Source organism: Strix aluco, chromosome 1, assembly GCF_031877795.1.
Source record: "Strix aluco isolate bStrAlu1 chromosome 1, bStrAlu1.hap1, whole genome shotgun sequence".
NCBI classification, from domain to species: Eukaryota; Metazoa; Chordata; class Aves; order Strigiformes; family Strigidae; genus Strix; species Strix aluco.
In genome coordinates this window covers 64,121,365-64,146,626 of record NC_133931.1, presented here as the reverse complement: position 1 = coordinate 64,146,626, position 25,262 = coordinate 64,121,365, and the positions used below count along the sequence as shown (strand labels likewise).

Here is a 25,262-nt window from a genome sequence, read left to right as displayed (position 1 = left end):
ATTTACTGTCTTGCTCTGTTATAAAGCAAGCAAGTAAGTTTCTGAACATTTCAGTTTGAAATCACCATATCCTCTACTTTTGATTTAGATCCAGACTTAAAGCAGACTCTCAGATTCATAGACCACTTTGTCATTTTATCTCCCCAAATTCTTACATTCAGTAACTGAAAAAGAATAATAAACAGTGTGCCAGCATGTTAATTATTTTTGATGGGTGCAGACTCTAGTCATTCAAATTCAAAAGCAAACAGGTGTATATATCTAAGTTTATGAACATATTACCATGCACTTCTGGGTATATTAGCCTCACTTCTGTATTGCTGCTATAAATATAAGTAGATGAAAAGACTGTTGTATTGCAGACTGTGTGCTACTGAAAAAAAAAACCAACACATTTTCCTATTTCAGCCTCCTTTTTAATTTTAGTGCTAAGCCTAATTATTTTCAGAATCTTTCTTCGATATCTGTAAGGTCTGCTGGTCTGTTAGTGGCAGGAATTGTGTCATTAAAACTTTCTTTCATATAAATCAAATTATTGGAAGGAGATAGAGGAGCATTTATTACTGAGACCCTCTCAGCTCCCTCTAATGAGGTCAAAGAAACTGAACTTGTTTTACATTTGGAACAGATAATGCTAATCAGCTGTTACTGAGCACAGCTTCAAGGTGACTGCTGTGTCCCAGTGAATGTGTCATATTTGCACATAGATAGATGTGGAACCACAACGCATTAAAAAATTGAATGTATCATCTTAAATATTAATATTTTATGTGGATGACTTTATTACCTATCATATCTTATAGGAACACTTTCACAGAGTGGGAAATAGAATACAACATAGTTTTCTATTAATTTAATACTCAGTAAATCTGGTGCTCCCCTTTTCCATAGAAAAAAAAATCTCAAATGTGTTTGCTACTTTTTAGTGTATCTGTTTTAAACCAATTAATATATGAACTCATCTACAGTTAAAGACAACGTTGTATTCTCTGATTTCTCAAATCCCTTCCTCAAAACTCCTATTAAGTTTTAAAAATAAGGTCTTCTAAACTGGTCTCAAGGTATTTAAATTCCATCTATGGGTGTCAGACAACTCCAGGTAAAGCTTCCAAAAATTATATGCAGCTCTACAAACTTACAAAAGTTCATAACCAGCCAAATTCCATTAAACATAATTTCCAGATCAGTGCAAAGGAACATTAGCAGAGTAAAGCCTGGAAGCTAATCAACTCTGGCTGACAATACTCTAGGATCATGTATTTATACATTCACTCACACCTTTCTCATGAAGACTTTTACTTCATTTCTGAAACCTGTCTTTCTCTCCAGTCACTCTACATTCAAGTTACTTTTATTCATATCTCTTCATATTGAAATTTTGTTGCCAGACAACAGAATTGGTAACCAATGTGTGCCTGAGCTCCTGATGCAGTCTTCCCCCTTCTTGATTTAGTGCTTCTGAATCCATCTGGTCAGAATTAAAACTGCCTTAAAATAATGACAAGCAGCACTCGCCTCCTTGGACAAAAGTTTAGGATATGGTTGACAATACATTACAGGATATTTCTGAAATACAAGCAAGATTCCAAGCTGTGCAGAAATAAATCTTTGCTTTCTTTTTATTAATTCTCTCTGGCAATTGATTCGTGAAAATGATGACATGCAGCCTGTACTGTATTTTGAATTTATATTGTATTCTTACAGCTTTGAACTTGAGACCCCCAGCTAAGTGTTCAGCATATACAATAGGAAAAGAGATTCACCTGGAACTATTTCTGAATGTCTTTTTTTCTGAAGCATTTAACTTCTGGCTTTTACACAAATTAAAAAGAAATATGTTCCAGGGGACTTGCAGAAATAGCTGCTCTTCTGCTGGAATTTTTACAGGTTGCTATTCACTCAAATAGTAAAGAGGTTAATGGAGAGGAATTTGGAAACAAAAAGTTACCTTCTCCCACTGCATTTAGTGGTGTTATACTGTTGTGCCAACTTCCAAAAACTGAGAGCTATTACAGTAGCAACTGCAGAGTAAAGTTGAAATGAAAGGTCCACTGCCTGCTAGCATTTTCCATGTTAGCATTAGAACTACAGTCTTAATACAAAAATCAGAAGAGATTCAGTCCAGACAACATATAACTATCACAAAGTGAAAGCCTGGCATATTCCTGGGAAACTCCATGGGTCCCCCTTACAGGATTAGCTCCTCTTGTGTGAATGATTGGAAAAAATAGCAGGAGACAGGGAGCAGAAAGAGCAGCAGTAGTAGAGAATATGGGAGGCAACAAAGACCAGATATTCTGTACTCTGCATGTACTATTAAGTCCATCAAAAAACCCAGAATTTTTTAATTTAAAAGATTTCTAATGAGACAGCAGAACACAGTTGACAATGGAAGAGGAAAAGATGTCAAACCATTACTAATACAGGAAGATAGTCTAAAACACCTTATCAAAGGCATATTTATAAATAAACAAATGCTGTGCAGCATTCCAGCTTGCAAAAGTCTTTTGCAGCTCTTCTACTTTAACACTGTAGTTAGTTTAGTTATACTGTTGTTTTCCAAGTTGCTGCAAGTCTAAGGAACAGTTTAGTAGGTTTTCTTGAAATTAAGCAGCAGCACTACAGAATTATCCCTACTAGTTTTTAAAAGAGTCCAAGAGAAGACAGCATTTATTCTGAAGTCTCTAACCTTGACTCCACTATTCACTACGTGGACATTAAATCCATTAAGTAGATCAGAAACGTGAAATTTAATTTCATCATATATCTTAGCAGCTATCTTGAAATTCAGGAATTGGCTACAATTTTGCCTATATTAACAGCTCAGATTTGCAATTCCATTTACTTGCTGTGTCCAAGAGAGTAAGAAAACAGTCCTCCAAAGAGTCACCTTTACATCAAGACATTTAGCATTTTTATATATGTTTATTAATATATATATAGACAGAAACAACAGCCTTCAAATGATCCTTCCTTAAATACTATTCATACACTTTGCTTATGAATACTTAAACTTTAAGGCTAGTCTTTCGGTACAACCAGTGGGTTGTGATCAACAGCTGTAGGGCACGCCTATTCACAAGCAACAGCTAACACAGTAATGTCTCTATACAAAGACTTTCTTGAGTATCTAATAACTGAATGTATTTCACTTTCAAATAATATTTGGCACTTTGTGCTGTGGGTCAAGTTTGCAGTTAAAGACTTTAACTACATAGTTACTCTTACAGATATCTTGGTGGAGTTAGCTTTTACTTTTTGTGAAGAGACCACACATCCTCTGAGGATGCAATAGGTCTCACAATGCAAATGCAATGCATACAGGATGGCTGCTTTTCCAAAGGAGAATGTAGCACAATAACAATGACAAAAGAAGCTGCTCAGCTGTATTTGTTATCTCATTTTTCAGTCTAAAGGGCAGAAATATGAGGTCCATGGGCTGTCTCCATGACCAAGAAGAACATAAGCCTTCCCAGACAGAAGGAGGACACCGCATACCAATGTGTCAGCATCAGCTGGCATATTTCACTGGCATGCATTTTAAGCAGTCCTCAAGAAATCTCAGAATCGCTAAGGATATGCAAAATTAATATAAAGATGAATATTTAAAAGTACTAGAAAAACATGTCTTAGCATTCAGGGTTTGTCACAACCTAACATCATGATGTAGAATGGTATGATCAAGCTAGCAAGGGACTAGAATCAAAATTATCCACTAAGCTTTCCTGTATAGCCTAAGCAGATTGTCTGAAAGTGATTTAAATCCCCTGCATAACTTTATTGGTGATCAGGAAGGTGATTTATTCAGATTGACTCCTCATAATGTAAGAGCATATTTAACACATGAATCTACTCTGGTTTAATTGAATGAGTTCAGATGACAGTGAAAAAATTTGTAATGTTTTTAAGCTAGTACTTTGACAGAATGAACAAACTTGCACACTGTATCTAGATTAGCTCTGTGTTATCTCCACTCTTCACATTGCTTCAAGGTCGAGATCACAAAGCTGAAGTTCTCGAAGTTAAGACAGTCTATCATGTAACCTTATGGAAAAATAAGTTCTGATTTAGTTAGTACATCCAAACTCATTATGTTAAACCAAAGTCAGTTTGGCAAATTAAAAACAGTTTCAAATTAGGAAACATTGTGCTCAATAAGCCTAAAATGTATTGCCACACAGTTGAAAACCAGGGCTGTGCTTTAATGTGCATGCTATTGTTTCCCAGTACAGCAAAAAATAAAGAAAAGTGACATTTTAAAAGGCAGTTAGGGCTTATTCATTTAAGGATAATAGCTTGTAATAACTCCAGCTGCTCTTTTAAGTGCATATTCCATATCAAGATGCACTGTCATGGATTTTGCTAAAACACAAGAAATCTAGTGAGCAATGAGGTATTACAAGCCAGAAGTCTGCATTGTCAGTTTTGCAGTAGTTTCACCCTGTGGACAAGTGATTGTAAAATGCACACTGTAGATCTCCCCCCATTCTTGGAGTGGGAGAACTTGAAGTACAAGCCAACTGGACTTGCAAACAGCAGCATGCCATGGACCAAGAAATTTCCCAATTTCCTATCAGGAATCAAGCTATTATTCCACATTAGGAAACAAGACACAAGAATGTATTTTGGTTTTGTGGCATATAGCTACCCCTTCCCCCCCCCCCCCCATCTGCCTATTTATGAGGTCACTTTTACTTCTGCAAGTAATCCTCCCAGCTCCCCAGAACTAGTTTCCAGGAAACCACTGCTGCTGACTGAAGTTACCTAAAGCAAGGGAAAAAATAGCTAAGTGAGGACATACAAATCTTCTCTCAGCTTTAACAAAACTCCAGCTTTCAAATAAAGCCGAGTTACACAGTTCCATCGAGTTTGACTGGAAGGGAATCTGGACAAGAAAACCAAAATTATCTTGGGGTTGGGGGGCACAGAGGAGGTACAAAGGTGATCTAACTACTTCAGCATTTGAAGTAGTTTAGCATACTTTGATGTAACTTAGCTAAACAGAAGCTTACAAACAAACCAAAAAAAATCATACCAATTTACAGCCACATGTCATTTGGGTTAGCTGACAGTAAGCTGGGCTCCTACCTGGTTTACCTCTAAGAGGCAAGTGGTAGACAAGTAAAACCTGGGCATGAAAAAGAAAAGAACACCTTGAAGCAATAGTCTAAGCAGTAAATAAGTCTAAGCTAAGCAGGCATGTGTTAGTACCCCGATAGGCCCAGCCAAGGTTCAGACACTTATCAGATTAGAGAAATTTGTAACCACATTCCTTTTGACAGCCTTAATTATGCTTGCTTATAAAGCTGGCACATATCTACTCAGGAAAATTGGAGATTGTAGCTGTTCATATTTGTAAAGCTGTTCCAGGCATAACTCCACCCCAGAGAAGCTAAAATGACTGTAGACAAAAACCATAACAAAAAAACCTGCAAAACCAGTAAGAACAGTTTGCCAGTGCTTACCATTGCATAGGAGTTACCTAGCACAGTGAACATACATAGCACCTACCTAGGCTAACCAAAGCCTTCTGAAACATCTGTGGTCTTGCCCTCCTCCTGGCAGTACTTCCCCCTCACCAGAGATTGGTCTGGCAGTCAAGTCAGTTCACTTAGGAGTCTTCTAATGAGCATCTATTGAGGGATATTAGTTATATGTGGGAATACAATGGAGGATTGTAAACATGCTCAAGTGGCTTGCAACTGAGGTGTCAAAAACCACATATATCATACTAATTGTTGTTTAGCTTTGTGTGCTTGAAGGTTAGAAGAACATCTGCATTTAGATAACACCAGCCTGTGAGACTGAGGCACCTTATCAAACATCCTTGAGATTCCTGCCCTGCTGTGGGAAAGATCAAAACACAGTGCAAAACTACATCTGCGAAAATCCCTGATACATACAGGTGAAAGCAGCAGGTTCAAGATCTTTTCTTTCTCCTCCTTCTGGCTAGCAAGGACCGAGCTCCATGGTGCCTATATCCCCACTTACATGCCTGTGCCTGCATGCTGCTGTGGTGATACCTCCAAGTTGTGAGGTAATGGGAATAAATTTACTCTTTGTATTTCATCTGTGATTTTGTGCTTGTTCCTGCATCCTGCCCATGTCAGCTCACACAATATACAAGTTTGTGTTATATGTTAACTGGAGCTGGCCAAGCAATGCTATAAAGTTGTGTGGAAAGTGTCAAGCAGCCTTTTTACACCCAGCAGATGGTGCTGTGAGGTTCTGTGCTTCATCGATGCATTTTATTTTTCATGTTCAGCTCCCACTTTATGTCATGTCAGACACTTCTGTATTGTACAATAGTGCTGTTGTTCAAGAAACATGAGCTAAGCAAACTCTTCATACAATGCACAAGCATTCAAAGATGCAGCAAACCAGATCCTGCAACAGATACCATTTTTCTAGAAGTCTTCAAGAAATCAGGTCTGAGGCAGGCAGGCTACAGAACAGCTGGCATCACTAGTCTTTTTTGCCTGTATTGTTCACTCAGGTCAAGTATTACTGCTTTTGTGGTCACCTTAGGCAGGTACAAGAAAGGTTACAGCTAAAGCAAGCTCCACTGTAGCAAGGTAACAGATACTGATGATTTCCAACTTCAAAATTACACAGCTAAGCAAATCTGAAATCCCATTAAGTCTCATAAAGAACCCATTACTTTAGCAACTTGCTCCTGTGTGCATTTTGCTCAGGCCAAAGTGCCATTTTGATCTCCTTTTCACAGGATTCGGGCACTCACCCCACGGCCAAATATTTCTGTTGTCTATCAACAGGATCTGCTTCCCAGCCTCTTCTACAAACCCCTTAATGCACATTCTTCTCTTTTGAGCACCCTTCACACCTCTGCCATGCTGTACTTATTCGGGAAGTGCAGGATCTGATGCAGTGTCTCAAGTGCAGAACTTGAGCCAGTTAATTGAGCCTTAAGAAATTACAAATGAAGTAGGACAACTACAGACATGCTCACTTTATGAACATAGCTCATGATGGTATCAGCTTTTCTCCTGGCCAAATAAGCTTTTTCTTTACATTGTGAGAAATTAGTGTTACCTCAGTCTAGGAACTAGATTTTTAAAGTTTTGGTGCTTTTCAAATCAATAGGTAGAATATAAACAATATAAGCTCAGCAAAAGCCAGGAAATTGTCTTTTTGTGAAAAGTTACCCCATTTAGAGAAGTCTGAGGTGTCAATTCAGTAACTGAGGAAGCTGCTTTAAACACTCCTAAGTGACTCCTAAGAGTAGTTACCCTCTGTAACTAATTGATCTCAGCATACACATGACCTTTAAATATTCAGACATGCCAGCCTTGTCCTGCATACAGGCTGCATGTTGCAGCAGAGTAGTTCCACTGCCACCGAAAGGCAAGAACCTAGCAGCCAGTACCCAGTATTTGTGCAGATTCTGGGTGCTAGCAAGGACTGACACAGGCACATGACACTGGCCTCAGCCTGTACCCCAGCTGCAAGTGCAAAGTTTAATGGTACCAGATTATCTCCAGCCATCAACTTCCACAACAAGCCAAACAGAACAAAACAAACAAGGCAGAGAAGCTTTAGAAACTTCCCAGAAGAATTCTCCCTGCTACCAACAGCCATCCACTATTAAGACTCCAGATCAAGTAACAGCAAAAATCAGGTGGACAAGATATTCCTGGCCCTCTGCCCCCCAAGGGAGGAGGCATCACATGCTGCTCCCCTATTTGTCAGGAATTAGGACTGCACCAGGCTCTCGGGCTGTTCTCAGAGCAAAGCATCATCATTTGAAATACTTACCTAACTTAGCCTGCTAGCACTGGTCAGGGAATCCAGAGACAGTGAGCCAATCTAGGTCAGATTAGCACACATTTAAGAGGGTTTTTTTGAAGAATACCAGAAGTGTTGGTGTTGAACATTTCCAAAAGATAGCTGGAAGCTGGATGTCAGTCAGTAGGTGCAATGAATGATGCTCTCCTCTCCCCACTTAGGCCTACAAATTCCACCCACTCCCTTGTAGTATCATCAGTTGTGCTACAGCATGATGACCTGGCTTAGAGCCAAAATGAAACATTTTCTGAGCTCATTTTCTCTCAGGAGAGCAGGATTTAGCTACATCTGCTTCAAGTCAACTATCTGTTATGGAGCCAGACCCTAAGGAATACAAATTTGGACTCCTAGAAAGTACAGTCTGTGTAGCCCATGTTGCTCATCTGCCTCTACAGGCACAGAAATGTTCCTCCCAAGTTACATGAAGTTGCTTCCCCTCCCAAGTCATTATTTCATCCTTAGAGACCAAGAGCCAAACTCTAGAGCATGATTATTTATTGTCCTTTTTAGGGAGTACAAAGGCAGCTTTACAAAAAGACAGCCAGTAGTCATTATCACAGTGAAATTTTGTTATAACCTAGTTCACTGTAAATTGAAGCCTGCAGGCAGGCGTAAACTGTAAGAGACAGACTGCTTTTCCAAATCACTCGGTTAGCAAGACAGATGCCTCACTACAACCTGAACACATTCCAGTACAGCCCCATAATCTGTCACTTTGACCACTTCCAGGACATATCCAGGAATAAGAACCTTAACCTTGGTTGGCAATTCTGCAACTGATGTGGCTGCTTAAACAGCTGAGAACAAAGCATTGCTCCTGCTTTACAGGAAAAGTAGATGAATACAACAAACCACAACTCTGATGTGATACAGAAGGGACAAAGATGCAATTCAGGACTGCTGGCCAGATAAAGAATAGTCTGTGTCATTTAAAGAAACATTTTTGGTATACGATGTTTTTTGTCAAGTGGAACTGTACACTTCCATCTCACCACCAAAGCAGTGGAGTGTTGGTGGAAAAGGAGCAGTGTAGGACTTGGTAATTGATGACATTTTGTAAGAAAATTCAGACTTCTGATCCATAAGCCAGAAGGTAAGGTGTCTTAGTCCTTCAACTGAGAGACTTCATAGAGGTATGCACCAAGCATCTTCACCCCCTGGATGTAGTTGTACCTGGAAAGATAGCTTCTGTTAGCTTTGTCTTTGTTTGAGCTGTATTTCTACTAGTTGGGCATTTTGCAGTATCAGTCCTATGCAGACAAGAGATGTTATAGGCACTACTGTTGCAGGCAACAGGTACTACTCCCAACCTCCCTGGAATCTCCCCTGGCACAATAAATGCCACCCTTAGGGTAAGGGAGAATAGCCAAGCTTGGAGACAAAAGTATAAAAACTGCTTCTGGTTTCAAGTGTATGAAGCTAGAAGCAGTAATTGGATCAAGATCCAGCTACAGACCAGTTACCCAGCCAGGCATCTTCTGCTAGGAAGAAATGGTACTTTGCCTTCTAGAAACTTAAAGAGCAGCAAAAGCCCAATTCTTCTTGGTCCTCTTCATAACACATGCCAAGACCCACAGTACAACTCAGCCTGGCACAGGGATAAATATTCTTACCTATTTAGCTTCTCATTTTGGGAGTGAGCACCATCATCTGCAGCTCCAACGGGAAGCAGCATGACGTTCTTGCCTGTTGCTTCTTGAAAAGTAAGGGTAACAGGAATGCTTCCTCCCTCCCTCGTCAGGTCTGGTTCAACTCCAAAAACTAGAACAAAGTGACACTCTAGTCAATTTGGAGTTGTGTTTGTGTTTCCATCACAGATCTTTACTGCTGCTTAAGCAATCAAGTACCAACCACTTCTGTACCATGTGCTGACCAAATCTTGCTCTGTTTTAATCATCCAGACTGCAGAGGTTGCAGAATTGCAGCATTTGTCCCCAGATGTAGTGCTGGAGCACTGTCACTTTCAGAGTTCAGTTACACAAATAACACTTCATCTGAAAGCCTGTTTGTCCTCCAACACGTAAGTCAGATTTGCCCTAGCATAACTGATAAAGAATGATGCGAGGATGACTAAACCTTGAGGACTTGGGCTAAGCAAGTGATCTGAGCTACTGACAGTCTCAGCCTTATGCAAAAGCAACACCATACCCATGTACTTGTTCCAGTATAGTAGGAATGAACTTGATACCAAGTTTTTCCTTCCTATACCTCTAAGAATTGCACATGACATGCTTCCTTACTCAAGGAGTCAAACTTAAATAAATGCAGAACACTGAATATTCTGCAAACATGAACTCCTCAGTATTTCCTGAGGTGCAGGAACAAGAGTCCTCCCAATGCCAAGTAGAAAACTCACTGACCTGTCTTCATGGCCCTCCTACCAGCCATGTAGTGGGGATGGTTGAAGTCTGACACCCAGGGTTTTCCACCATGGCCTAAGTATACTCTGAATTTGTTGGGGCTCTGCAGCTCCACAAACTTTTTGCTCACATAGTCTTCAACCTATAAGAAAGATTGAACAGTCTTATCTACTGTTAGCATTTGTATGAACACTGGTTAAGACTGTATACTGAAAGTATCTTAGGGACTTGCAGGTCACTACTACTGTGCAGCAATACTTTTCCTATTACTATTATCTCACATTATTCTTAAGTACCTCTTCTCTGAAGTCAGAATATCTCCTTGAGGCAAGTTAACAGTACACTGTAGAACAGTTAGACAATACATCAAACTCTTATGCTTTTGAGTATGCACTTCTGTCAGTTCAAGTGCCCTGTAATTAAATTAGCATTTACTCCCGAGCCCTTTCTTTGAGTTAGATAAAAAAATTGAATAGCCAGGCCACAACAGTCCAGTGTGGGGCCATACAGCGATTCCCTCAATTATCTGAGTTGAGGTGTAGAACAGGGAAGATGGTAGCAAAGTAAATAACTGGACCTGTTTTAGAAACTAGAAACACTTTTCCCCCAGGCATGGAGAAGAGAAGTTTAGAGACACTAGTTGTTTTGAGACCCTCAATCCATCTCAACATACATGCTTTGTGACTTCTTCAGGAGTCATGTTTGGCACAAGCCGGATTGAGAACTTGCCGATCACTTTCCTAGGAATCACAGTCTTGGCTCCAGAGGCTGAGAATGCTCCTTCAATGCCATGGAGAGACAAGGAAGGGTATCTCCACCTATGCATAAGGATATCTCTCTGCAGAAGCAAAGGGAAAGATACAAGGTTACATGAGGTTAGACATCATTCCCCAAAGTAATAATTTCTTCAATCTAATGAAGACTTTGAAAGAAACAGTGCTTTCTCCATTGGACAAATGCAGCTCATGCAAGACCACTCAGTTAAACAGAAGCTGTTATTCCCATTAAGCACATTTTGTTATAACAGCTGGATTTTCAGTGCCTTAGATTCACTAGCTCTAGTTTGGCTTTCTCCTAGTTCTGTGGAACTTACAAGACATGACCAGTCTGCTGACAAGGACACAAATACCATTTATAAGGTGCTCAAGCAGAGTGTGCAGGAAGTGCCTTGGAAGCTCTGCTCCCCATTGCCTCAAGACAGGCAGGTGCCTTCATCACCAAGTCACATGCTTATGAAGATCACAAGTTTTCTAAAAGCCTCACCACTGTGCAGACTGAGGCATACAGTGTGCTCCTGCTATTTATATCAGTTATATTAAACTGACTGAACTCCAGGTTGATTAGTGAGCACTACTGCCTTTTTTCAGATACACTTCTGCATTTCCTCCTCTTTGCCTTGGACACAGCTGTTCAGTACACTGGATACTGTAAATTGAAGACATTCATGTCCTCTACACAGCTACAGTATCTCAAACCTGAACTTCACTGCAGAGAAACAGGAGACTTCAAAATTGTGGTCTTTATGTTAGCAGTTTGCTTTGTTCCAGGTACAACCTGCCTCTAATCTTCTCTCAAAAAATGTGACTGTCACAGTTCAAGTCTCTCAAACACACTGTTTCTCACTTGGAGATTACAGCCTTCTCCCCTATTTTTCTCCTTAGCCCCAAGGCCCTTTTCGCATGCAGCTTAGTTAGAACTCCCTTACTAAATTAAGCTAGGATTTCAGTCCAGCTAAGACTTAACAGCTTTAGTTCAGTATCATACATAGAGAGGATCTTGCCAGCTCCTCCTTATAATCAGGCTGTATTTCATCCATTACTTTATAGGACAAGACTAAACAAGAAAGTCTGCGTGCTCCCAGTTGATATAAATCTGAGCATATAAAGACAAGGTTAAGGATCTAAAATTACTTATACCTGAGTTGTCTGAAGTTTCCTCCTGACAGTACTAGGACAGAAGACAGACCTGCACGTGTAAACTTGTCTTTTACAACACTTGTTTCTGCTTTCTATGCTAAGAGATGTATTTACATCTAGGGTTTAATGCTTCGAAATTAGTCTGTAATACCTATACCTTGCAAGATTAAATGCTGTTAAAAGCATTCATTTGGAGAGCTCCCAGGATGAAGATTTGAGAAGTTCAGATATTACTTTATTGAACTTGAGCCTGTTCAAAGATCTGGGTGGCTGCCTAGTTTGTGGCTACAAAACAGTCCTTGCTTGCAGGTCTAAGACGACATTCAGTATGTCAACCTTAAGTTGATCACAGCTAGATCTCAAGCTGTTTTCACACCAAATGAGAAGTCATCTCTATGAGCAACTACTTTATTTCTGATAACCCACTGAACTTCCTGCATATGTAGGAAATCAGATGCTTTGTGTAGATGTGATATTTGACCTCTGGAAAAATGCTAGCAGTTCTTATCTAGCATTAGGAGAACAGCACTAGATAAAGTTCTGTCCCAGTTTGAAATGCTACTTAGACATAGACTAAGGAACAAATTTAAAGTTGTCTAGACTGCTTGCATTAATCACCCCTAGGTGATTTCCAAGCACCTAACACTTTGCAGAGGAACTGTTAGTGTTAAGTATGCAGTCAACTGTACAGTAGGTGAAATTATCTTCAAGGCAATTTCACCATTTTGAAGACATCAGATGAATTCTCTGCCTACTAAATTACTTGCTAACTACGCAAGTATCCACAGAAGCTTGTTTGTCTTCTACTAATATAAATAGCTTGAACTGACACAGGTAACCAGTGCAGAGGAGGAGTAAAGTACCTTTGTATCATGCAATAGTTTTCTTGCTCCTACATCTGTTGCATATTCTTCCAGGTCAAAATCAATCTTCTCATACAGTGCCAGCTCCTCATCAGTAACAGCTGCCACTGCTTCATTAATGCCTGGGATGAGGATTTTTCCTTTCTTGTCTACAAGAGAACCTGTAAACAAGAAGCACCTAATATTAGGATTCAACCAGAAGGTGTCATTGCTGGGAACACTTTTTGGCCTTTTGAAAACTCTGTAAGTGTAGTGAAATGAAAATTTGACCTCTACTTCCCAAGAGCCATTACCACTAAGCATGGGAGGCATTTACAGAATTTGCATCTATCCAACATGTGCACTTCCTCATGACAATATTTAATTCTTGTCCTGGGTTTCAGTGAGTGGCAGGGATTTTGGTAGCAGGGGAGTGGGCTACAGCAGTGGCCCCGTGAGAAGCTTCTTGAAGCTCCCCTGGCTCCAAGTCAGACCCACCGCTGCACCAAGGCAGAGCCAGTTAGCTGCACCTCTGTGATAATGTATTTAAGGGGAACCTGGGAGGACGAGTGGGAGTTGTGAGGAGCAGTTGTAACATCTATGCAAACACCAAGGACAGTGGAAGAAAGGAGTAGGAAGTGGAGGGAGATGCACCAGTGCAGAGCCCCCTGTATCCTATGGTGAGACACCAGGGGCGAGGCCCCCTGCCACCACCCATGGAGGTCTACAGTGGAGCAGATGCCCACCTGCAGCCTGTGGAGGGCCCCAGCCCAGAGCAGGTGACTGTGCCAGAAAAAGGTCAGGACCCTGTGGGGAGAAGCCACTGCTGTTATAGTTCTGTGCTGGGAGGATTGCAACACACAGGAGTGACAGACACCGGAGCAGCTTGGGAAATGCTGCAACCCATGGGAGTGACTCATGTCAGAGAGTGTGTGGAAGACTGTCTCCCATGAGAGGGGAACCATGAGTAAGCAGGGGAAGAATGCAAGGAGTTCCCCCCACCCAGAGGAGGAAGCGGCAGGACTGACTGCACCCCCCATTCCCTGCCCCCTGTGCCTCTTGGAGGAAGAGACAGAGATATCAGGAGCAAAGCTGAGCTTAGGAAGAAGGGAGGGGTGGGGTAAGGTGTTTTTAAGATGTGGTAATGCTTCTCACTGTCCTACTCTAAATGGTGTTGTTAGTGTCTGAAATTTATGTTTTTTTCCTTCCCCTAAATAGTTTGTCTTTTGCCCATGACCATAACGGGTGAGTCATCCCTCCCTGTCCTTATCTCAGAGCCTTTTGCTTTATTTTCTCCTTCTCAGCACTGGGGGCAGGAGGGGGAAGGGGCAGTGAGCAGTCACATGGTGCTCAGTTGCCCTCAGAGCTCAAACCACAATTCTACTGCTACACGTTTGGCTGGCTGTTTGATGGCAGTATTCCCAAGGAGATCACTATGGCATCCATAGAAGAGTTTGCAGAAGAGCGCAAGTTTAACATACAAGTGTGCAGCAAGATTTTAGGGGAAGTTAAAGGAGGTAGACAGCTTCTTGGAAAGACCATCATATTTTTGTATCTAAGGCATCAGCCTTGCATACCTGGCAAGCACCATTTCACTGGTCATTGCTTTGCTAGTGTAAGCAGCCCTTAGGTACTCCCCTCACTGCAAACTCACTCACACTTTAATGGCTCTTACTCCCATTTCATATGCATTCAGTGAAACCTGAATTTTCTTACCCATTAGAGTAATGAGATCTGTCATGGCCTCATGTACTGAACCACCATAAACTCCAGAGTGAAGGTCTTTGTCACTACATTCCACCTGGTTTGAAGTGAATTAAGATTCAGGTTAATTTTAGCATGAAGATACTGTCAAATGCACAGAACAAACTTTTACTCTAGATTTCTTCTGCATGTATTTTGAGAATGCATCTGTTTTTAGAAACCACACCACTCAGTTGTAGTACATTAAAGCACATATGCTTCTTATTGCTCTGTGGAGTACAAGCCTTCAGTACTGACTGTCCCAACCTTGGGGACTTCAGTGGTGACATCTCTTCCTGCACTCAAGGAGCTATCTGGATGAAGATATCTATGCCATGCAATAATCCTCCAGTGAAGATGCTGGTTTATCTTGCTTCATACATCTGAAAGCTATCCCTCTCAGCCAAGTATCATAGACAATAGTATAAGGAAGATATTTAGACAATTAGTAGAACTTCTACTTTGTCAGTTTCACCTTTTCTGAAGAAAAGCTATTGGCATGAAAAAGTTAGAGCTACCACTCTTCTCCAGTGGAAAATTCAGTTTAATACTGTTTTTGCAGTGTACTTCAGCACTTACCTCTATGAAGTAGTAGCAGATACCCCTCAAGCCATAGGTGATACAAGGTTTCTTCTTGCCTAGCCAGTAGTTGTCGGAAATGCAAACGTAATCCACACCTTTGAAGAAAGTATCTCGCTGAGCAAAAATCAGTTCATCAAGGCCTTCAGATCCTGATTCTTCCATACCCTCTAGGCAGAACTTAATATTAACTGGAATGTCCTTTGAAAATGAGAAACAAGAACAGATCAATTATGGGAAAACATTGGACTCCAACAATCAGTAATTTTCCTGTGTCATGTACAAAGCAGAAAAATGGACATGGGTGAATTAGTTCCATGACAGTGGAATTTGTTAATTATACACAGAGTATTACAAAGTTTGGACTGCACCTATGTTGATGACACTCACAGCACCCTTCATTTGATGGAATTCAAACTCTTCAAAAAAGTTCTAAGCTCTAGAACAACTTGTTCCTAATCCTCTTAACTGTGGGAACACAGAAATCTGTTGCCAAAGGTAGGTCAGAAGGCTAGGAATACCACTATAGCCACAGAAATTGCATGCCACAGTAGAGAGTCAGAGCTACCCTGTCTATCCAGTCTACCATATTCTGTGCCTAGAGAGCACTTGAGAACTGGTAATTCTTCTCACAAGTAATAGTAACTTGTCTTGCAAGATACAGCTGACACTGAACTATTTCCAGTTGCACTTGTTCTTGAACAGAAACAGCAAAGCTCCCAGTTAAGTGTTACTAAGTTAATCTTTTCCTAGAGCTCAATGGCAGTGAGTATTAAGCTTTGCTAAAGGCCAAGCTAATCTGACATCCTTATATGAAAGTGATCACATCTGATTATTCCCCCTGCTCCAGATTCTTGCATATGTGTTTTCCTACCTACCCATTTTGTTAAAGCAAAAATGTTTAAAGTGCAATCCAAGCATCTGCAAGACTAACTTGTCAGCAAGTCAACTCAACCCTACTGGGACATCAGGGAATTTACAGGACTATTGCATCATTCCTCCAGTCAGCTGAATAAGCAGGCTTGCCTCACAAGGGTTTGCGGCTTGGATAACATTTATTGCTAGACTCAGCTAGAGTATGAAAAGAAGCAGGATAATTTTGGGCACATACTTGGTTGGTTTGTTGATAAGCCTCCAAGGCATTCAGCCAGGCAAGCACTGGACCTTTGTCATCTGTTGATCCTCGCCCATACAGCTTTCCTATAGAAACAAGATACAAATTAACCAGTGTGGAGAAAAATTAGGATAACACTTCAGTCATCTCTTGCCTGCAGAAAACATCTTTTTGGATAAGCTTTTTAGCTCTGCTTGTATTAACTTTCTGATTCTTCTAAAGTAGCAGTTTTACATCCCGCTTCATACACCCACACAAGTGGGACAGGTACAGGACTGAAACATTTCTCCCACTTAGAGCCACCCACCCCACCTCTTCCCTCAGCTGCTCCCTGGTTGGGAGTGGGACATAAGCCTGGAAATGATGTAACTGCCTTGGACTATGACATTCCCATATCCTTCACAACAATATAATTTTCTACAAACACAGTAGTAAGGTTATAGAAATAAGTTACCTCCTTTTAACAGAAGCCTATCCAGTATTAGCTTCAATAATTCTTTGTTTGAAGAGTAAGAATTTAGTAGCTAGTAACCAATCACTTCTTCGGATTCTCCAGATAAAAGTGAACCTTCCCAGAAAGGGCTTTAGTCAAAGACAAGTTTTATAGGCTACAGGGAAGTCCCTGGAAGTGTAGCACATGGGATCGCAGCAGAGGCAGATATTACTGCAACTCAGAGCTCTGGCTACAACCCTGAAGCACTAGGTATAACCAGTGACAGAACAGGCCAGACAGCTTGCAAGGGAAGCATTGGTAAATATGCCTCTTACACTACCAGGCTGCAGAGATAAACCACAGTCTAGCTCTTGCTATCAGATGAGATAAGCCAACCTAGTAACTTGGACTGTCCTGCTTATGACCAGGTGCTCAAGCAGAAGTACTAGTTATCACAGATAATTCTTTTCTTGGCAATGATTAACGCTTATGCAACAAGAATGGTTAATATCCTTCTATTCATATGACCTTTGACACTCAAAACTGAGCAAAGGAAACAAGGAAGAGGCTGACAGTAACAGCTTTAAATAGAAAAAAGTTTTAGTCTCTTCTTGGCTACTGGCAATGTGTTGTTTCAACAGGAGTTACTGCATGATTTCTTCCTCCCAGTTTATGAGAGGGACACTTGTCTGGGCACTAGCTCCAGCTTGATTGTAGCACTGTACACAAACACAAGGCAAGCCAGGGAGGCTGCTGTACAACTGCCATCTTCAGGCATAAAGAAGCTGTGTTAAGTGTTTGTCTCCTGTAGTGGTTCCAAATCCTTGCAGTCTGACATGACCTTACAGACTGCAAGTTGTGAACAGCACAAGAAGCTAGTTCTAGAAAGTTTTCTGGCAACAAATTGTTACCATGGAAGGCAGCAGTTAAGACTTTGCTGTAGCTACAAGGAAGATAACATGCAAGTTATCAGAAAACAAAACAAGCTCTGAGAGCAGCTGAGATTTTGCAGCTCTACTTGTTTACCATTTCCTCTCCTGCATATTTTATCAACATTATTAAACACCTATGTCTGTTCTTAACTCTCCTTCCCCCTTTCAATCAAGGGTACAACACAGTTGAGAAATACCATACTTGTTAAAGAAGTGCTCATCAGTTTGTGAAGTCCACCACTCTTACCTTCTCTTTCTACCAGTGTGAAGGGCTCACTATCCCAGCCATCCTCTAGTGCTGCTGGCTGAACATCCAGGTGACCATATACACACACTGTCTTTTTGCATGGATCTGAGCCAAGTGTCCCCAGAACAATTGGCGGTAGAGGGATCTCTGATCCATCAGGTAGCTAGAAAGGGGAGGCAAGAAGTTTTATTCGGATGTGGAATGTCAGAGCAGCACATTTTTATCAGGTGAATGTATGAATTACTTTTAACATTACAGCGGTTATGAGATTAGGGGCATAGAGCGCTAAACAAAACTAAGCTACTTAAACTGATTGCCAAAAGCAATGTGCCAGTGAAGGCATGACAGGACCATGCCAGTAAGTTTCCTGACCAGTTCCAGTAACAGTCAAAGTGTTCCAAGCCACTCAGAACTGTTAGCTTTAAACTAACAATCCTACATCAGATTTTAGCAGAGCAAGCTGTCTGCATGCCAAACTGCCATATCTAATGCTGACCTAAGCATAAGTGATAAACTCCATTCAATATTGCATTCTGCATTGCTTGTCACTGCACTTTCATCCTGTCCACAGTATACCCCTAGACAAAAATTTCCTGACAGTCGTACCACTGAGTATAACATGTGCCTACACCCAAACAAGGTCAGCGTAACCACTGTATTTCTCTATACCAGCCTATGCTGTTAAGCAAAGGGCAGGGTAGTGCTGATGAACTTTAGTTCAAGAGTTGAACTTGGCTTAGTCCTTTGGAATAACCCATAAGCAATTATCACATGCTATTCTCAGTCAGCATGTATTCCCCTTCCAATGAACACATACTCCTAGACACTGTTCAGCAGATCAAGATCAGCTTAGACTTCTTGCTCATATGGGCTCCAAGCTCCAATTTTTTATCAACAGGTTACACAGCCCTTGGCTGGCTGCAGCTCTAAGTGATTAAAGCATTACTGCAAGAATTTACACTTACAGTAATCAGTACACAGCATAAACTGCTGTGGAGCAGTAAACCAAATTAGATCAGACAAGTTCACCAGTTGCTTTACATTGTCCTCCATTGATATAGCAGCAAAGTACATAATACAGTGACTAGTTTTGTCTATACTTAACATAAAAATAAAGTTCACTTTAATCCAGCTGCAACAGTTTTCTAAATAGAAATGTTACTTGCATAAACTCTGTAAAACCAGCTCTTGCCCCCAGAAAGTTACACTGATGAAAGGAACAAGTTCACCTGAATTAACTGAAACCCTTTGATGGGATTTTAGGCTGTAGGTGGTAGCAGAGCTAGAATTATCCTACAAATTCCCTTCCAAGAGGGCACATGAAGTCAGCTGCTTCCCTGCTGGGACCTATAGTGCTACAAATGAGTGCATTCCAGTCACCAAAAGCAAGAACTGCAGAGGGTCCCAATACACATAGATTTCACCCAGCAGTCATTAGCACCAATTACAATGACAATCTTCTAAAGCTAGCAAACACTCCAGTACAACAAGATTTTGAATGACACTATCCAAATGCTGGTCTGAATTTTGGAATGGCTCTTATTCTGAAAGAAGTAGTGACTAGGGTCTTCAAAGGAGGAGCACGTCAAGTGGATGGATCCCTAGGATGAGATTATCATCATCATAAGCACATACATTTCTCAGGTGAAGAAAAGCAGTCCAGATAGCTAAAAATAAGGAGGGAACTCATCCTATTAAAGATCCTTCTGTATCTGGTAAGGGAGCAGTGTAATTTTGTGACAAATTTAACACTTTTGGAAGAGCCGAAAAGTCTTTTGGAAGACTTATTGAAACTTCAGCCAGTATCTTTAAAGTCTAAGGTCCAACACCAGTCTTCTGTTAAAAAAGTCTAACATTTGTTTGCAGGTGCTCTGTTCATATTCAGTTAGAAAAGTATTAAAAATGTATTTAACATGCAGTTCAAAATGTAATACAACATGCTTAACTGATCTGGATCCCCAGATTTACTATAAACAAAGATTTTTAACAGGAAGCTCAAACTGTGTGGCAGGAAAGACATTATCCTACACCCCAACAGGCTACTGCCTTTCTAGGCCACCACTTACAAGACCCTTGTGTGGTGATCCTGACCAGAAGGCCATCAGACATCAAGGAATTAGTGATCCACATAGTTAGCCTGAGTATGCCCAAGCCTGTGCTGGACATAACCTTGGGCTCCAGGATAAACTTATCCAGTTGACTGTAGCTTGCAGGCACTTCCCACTTGGTACTGGCGATTACACCACCTGCATGTCCTTGGCTTTATCTAAAAGTGCAGCAAGAAGTTCTCATGTGAATATCCCCTTTGTTTGGCAGTGGAATCAAACAGCTTGAATGAAATGGGATAACATTTCCATGAATGGGATCTGAAAGCATGCTGCACACCAATTCGATGCCTGCTAAATGCTGCACAGCTTGGGGTTGCCAGTATCTGAAGGGACATAAGATTATCTATACCATCTTCTTTCTTTATAGTGGTAGCTCTAATAAACAGCATTTTAAATGATACTTTATGGAGGCTAAGTGCCTTTCTTACTGGGATCATAAGCCAGCAGCTCCTAGAGCTAAACACCTTGTCTTCTAAAGAGACTTTCTAAGCTGACAGCTGACTAAGCTGGAGATGCCTACATACCTTTTGTTTCCCAATGTCCATAAGTTGGGTTGTGCCTCCCAGTCGCTCAATGTCCTTCGCAGCAACCTCCATCATGCGTCTGATTTCAGCCCTCTTCTCTGGCCATGCTGACACACTCTGGATTGCCACCCATTGAGCCAGCCGCTGCAGAAAGACAGAAAAGCTAAAGGTTTTACTACACTTGAATTATGGCATGAGAGGCACTATACAAAAACATCACCTTGCAATTCAACTAATACTGTTTCAGTCTAGCTTAAACTTGAGGCAAATCAGCTCTGTTCTCTGCTCAGAGGAATACTCTAACCATTAATATATTACACTCAAAAGCTCTCTAAAACCTCATTTTCCTACAGCTGCCCCTCCAGTATAGCACAAAGTCTACAGATACATAAGGTAAGCTTAAGAGTATGACAGCTTGTGCATATTGTGCCTTTCTGGTTGCCACTCTTTAAGTATCCAGAGACAGCTAATGTTTTCAGGCTTCTCAGAAAGGCTGCCTTAGCTTTTTCCCCTGCATGAGATCACTGAGAACAACTGGCAGAAGTCAAGTTGAACACTTGGCATAGTTCTTGCCTGAGTTTACAGTGCTATACCACTGATTCCTTCACAGGTGAAGGGGATTGCAATACAAGGCAAAATTACATAGCAGGTTAATCAGCAAAATACAGAAGGTAACCTCTCCCTCTGTACCCAAACATGAACAGTTTCATATGAGAAAGCTTTATTCCAGCCTTGTTTATATTTTTCCTCTCCCATCTCAAAAAGGGAGAGAGAGTATACACCTAGTTTGGCATTCAGGAACCAGTGTCAAACTTCTTGCACCTCTAAATAAATCACTGCTTGCACTACACAGTAACAGAGCATTTACTAATAAATCTACCATGCAGATTTAGGTCTGAACAGAACTATGCCTAAACTTAAGAAGCAAAGTTTTCTGGCTTGACTCAGTCACACCTGCTGCCTGCTCCCCCCCTCCCCAGCTACATGGCATTACTCTATTATCAGGCATATTACATAGGTGTAACAAGCTTGAAGCTGACCACCTAACTTTTAACATCCCATAGCTGTCTGTGCTGCAGGACAAAACTCAAAGAACTTACCTGAATGTAGAGGTCTTGGTGTTCATCAATGTATTTAAAGAGGGTTTCAAGGGCAGACATTTTCTGACCAGAACAGTATTGCTGAAGATTCTGTGAAAGAATATAATTTAGCCATCACATGTTTAAGAAGCAACAGTCAGTAATCAAGTAGCTGCAGAAGACTTGCACCTTTCAGCTGCTAATGCCACACATCAAGCTGTGCTAATATAAAACTTGAGGCTTCTCCCTCATGAAATCACAGTTAAGTGGATAAACAAAAGCATATTTAATCACAACACCAGTTTCTGCCTCTCCCCCCCAAATAACTTTAGAAGGTAAACTGAGCAAGCTTGTCTATAGATATACTTCAGTCATGTACTTCACTTTACTGCAGAATTACAGGCAAAATGTTACTCAAGTAAAATGCAACTTCAAAGAGTAGATTTAATTACAAGAGTTCAACTGTGTGCCATAGGCTTGAATGCTAGTAGCTAGGTCCAAGAAAGCACCACACTGTACTCTACAAAGGAGGTTAAAAGCAGGCAACTTAAGAACCATGTTTTCTTCAGCTTTAAAGTCCCAAGCTGCCACTCAGCTTTCCCAAAGAAGGTCAGAGTAAAGCCACAGGAACAGAAACCAGCCCCAGTAGGCCATGAGCAAGCAGTCAGTGACCAGTTCAGTGCTACCGCTTCCTTGTTTTCTTTTGGTTTCAACTGAAGTTCATGTGAGAAAATCTAAGACATCTCCCCCCCTCAGTTTTCTGTCCTTACCAGTCCAAAGTCCATATTAAAAAGACATACTGTCCACTCAACCAACTAGCTTAAACTTAGGTCTCAAGTTAGAACTAGAGATAAAGCACCTCCTCTAAGCCAGGAAAATAATGAGCTTTACAAATACACCTTTAAAATCCAAATGCCTGAACCATGAGAAAAACTCCAGTGTCCATGTAATAGACTGAACAAACATGTTTAGGAGCAGCAACTGCTGTGATTCAGTATTTTGTTTAGTCAGCTTTATGCCAGATCCTTTAAACCCTTCTTCCACTTCTATGTGGAAGTCACAAGACAAGTATGATAGTTGTTAAAACATCTGTTTCTCTTAGGATTTCTTGAACAGCTGACTACACAGTCAAAATGAATACTTTCAAGCTGCAGGTTATCCCACACAGCATACCACAATAAGCACATCCTACCACAACAAATCTACAAAAATCTCACAGAACACCTTCTTTCAAGCAGGGTTGTACTTACACAGATCATTGATGCCCAACATACAAAACCCCTTTCACTCACTGGAGATGGCTTCTATTTAATTTACAGCATCCATCAAGTTTAAATTTGGTTAATGAGTTTTAAGCACCAATGAGAATAACCCCAAACTGCCAGACAGCTCAAGCATTCCCTTCAGTAGTCATCAATGGTGAAAACTGAACACCTTCAAAAGGACTATATAGACATAACCAGGTTAAAGCTATGCTTCTCACTGAAGCCTGGTTTCCTGAACAAAGCCACCATCCTCACATACCGTTAGAGCTCAGGCATGATTCATCTGGAGCTTTTCAGAGGAACCAGCACACAGGCATCAGTCCAGTGCAACTGACCCTCCCCTTCACTCAACCAATTCCTATAGCAACATCAGGGCTCCAGCTTCAGAACACTGACAAAAAATACAACATATTACATAGAAGTTGATATTCTGCCCAACACAAACAACATCTGAACTATTTGCTAAGTCAGGGACTACTTCAATTATCACCTTAAATATAGTTAAGCACTCTTAGAAATTACAGGTGCATTGAATCACTCAAGTCTCACTGTAGAGCTTCAAACTTGGAAAAGCAAATGTTGCTTACTGTACAGCACAAGACTGGATACGACTTACCCTCCCCTCTTAAAAAGCAGTGCTAGAATTTCCTGTAGGCCCCTCAAACTGGAGAATGTAACCATCCTTGACTGTATGGAAAAGGCTCTGCCATTTCACAGCACTCTAACAGTTGCGTTATGAAATAAGATAACCCAAAGGACTACCAGTGCAGTATGACAACTTCACCCTCCTTAACCCCAGTCAAGATCCATACCCCAGACGAGAGCATTTAATCAAGTCAGGAGAGGCCTGCAGCCATCACAGAGCACTCACAGCCCTCCACAAGCTGCTCCAAGTAGCGCCATACAACCCCATGCCCACATTACAGGCCCTGCTCTTCGGGGCTTGACTTAAAGGCCAAATGAGGGACAAGGTTTTGCAGCAAAAGAGGAAGTTCACCGCGGCCCCCAGCTCTGTGACCGCAGCGGCATGCCTCAGCGCGGGAAGGGACACGCCGCAGGTTTCCGAAGGGCAGGGGGAGGCTCACGGGGAGGGCGCACAGGTGTTGGGGAAGGGTGAACAGGGGTAGCCTCCCTCTGAGGAGCAGCCGGAGCCCTGCCGCGCCGCGGGAGAGCCGGCCGGGCCGAGACAAGGGGCCGGGCAGGCGCTTCCTACCGCGGGACACCGGGCGAGGCCTGGCGGAGACGCCACGCACCCGGCACCCGCCGGCGCCTCCCCGCCAGGCCGCGGCGCGGAGGGAGCCGCCGGCAGGGCCGCGGAAAGGCCAGGCGCGGCCCGGCACGCCGCACCACCGCGCCACAACGCGAAGAGGGCGGGACAGGGCCCGACCAGGCCGCCGCCGCCGCCGCCTCCCGCCCCGCCGCCACTCACTCTCCCCGCGCCGTCCCGGCTCCCTGTCACAAGGGCCGGCGGCAGCCGCGGCGCTTTAAATACCCCCGCGCCGGCCCCGCCCCCTCGGCGCACGCGGCGGTGGCCAATCCGCGGCCAGGAGAGGGGCGGCCCGGCGGCCTGGCGCAGCCCCGGGGCGGGGCTTGCTGGGAGACGGGGCGGGGCCGCGGCGCGGCCCTTCCTGCCGGGGCGGGGCTCTCTAGCGCCCCCCCAGCGGCCGCGCCCAGCTACGGCGCCCCGGTGGGGGCGGGTGTCAGCGGCGCTCTGTCCTGCGGCGGGGGGACATCCCCCCCCGATAACCGAGTGCTGGTGTCCCTCCCGCTCCCTAGTGCAACGGGATGAGCAAGGGCATAAACAATACAAGAGAAATATGTGAAATCATGTGGGACATCATAAGGGGGAATGTAATTGGGAGAAATTTGGGAGATCTTGGCCAGCGCCTGGCTGGACCACTGAATCATTCTAACCAAAGATAGGAGCGTCCTTCTGACTTTTTTAAGTTTGTGGTTTAGATAGATTTAGGTTGATTTGCATGTGGTTTAGACAGATCAGAAAAGGAAAGTGTAATATGAACAGTAAGATGCAGAAGTGAAGTAAGATCACCTAGTGAAGAGTTTCCTTAGCTTCCAACAACGGCAGAAAAGCATAAAGTCATTCTAAGTGCAGAAAAATAAAAGTTCGGGTAAGGCTTGCTATTACCCTGTGCCTGACCTAAATGAAGCAAGACCTTATAAGATGGGAACTGCTGAAGCTCTTTCTGTTCATGAGCAATTGAATAGCTCTGATACATATAGCTGTTAACCATGTATGGATGTAATAATTTGGTCACTCATATTGTTTTATAGACATTCTTAAAAAAACAGTAAA

At 42.1% G+C, this 25,262-nt stretch overlaps 1 protein-coding gene across 2 annotated transcripts; it reads right to left on the bottom strand.

Annotated features, from left to right (window-relative positions):
* Window positions 1–8,284: 8,284 nt before the first annotated feature.
* On the bottom strand, window positions 8,285–24,437 carry CNDP2 (carnosine dipeptidase 2). 2 transcript variants are annotated; one of them, XM_074823072.1, is made up of 12 exons: window positions 24,378–24,437; window positions 21,705–21,794; window positions 20,605–20,748; window positions 17,973–18,135; window positions 16,358–16,446; window positions 15,247–15,447; window positions 14,641–14,725; window positions 12,946–13,106; window positions 10,840–11,004; window positions 10,167–10,308; window positions 9,420–9,567; window positions 8,285–8,979 (listed from the first exon to the last, which is right to left on the bottom strand). In XM_074823072.1, exons 2-12 carry the CDS (start codon window positions 21,762–21,764, stop codon window positions 8,910–8,912), a joined length of 1,428 nt encoding a protein of 475 aa, XP_074679173.1. In that variant the 5' UTR covers window positions 21,765–21,794; window positions 24,378–24,437; the 3' UTR covers window positions 8,285–8,909. The 2 variants fall into 2 exon arrangements, with proteins under 2 accessions (XP_074679173.1, XP_074679183.1); XM_074823082.1 differs by lacking the exon at window positions 24,378–24,437 and adding an exon at window positions 23,208–23,339.
* Window positions 24,438–25,262: the final 825 nt, after the last annotated feature.

Coding starts and splice junctions, on each gene's coding strand:
- CNDP2 (XM_074823072.1), bottom strand. CDS start 21,764: ATGTCTGCCCTTGAAACCCTCTTTAAATACATTGATGAACACCAAGAC. Junction 14,726..15,246: donor TCTGCTACTACTTCATAGAG/GTAAGTGCTGAA, acceptor ACTTCAAACCAG/GTGGAATGTAGTGACAAAGA. Junction 13,107..14,640: donor AGATCTCATTACTCTAATGG/GTAAGAAAATTC, acceptor TCTTGTTTACAG/GTTCTCTTGTAGACAAGAAA.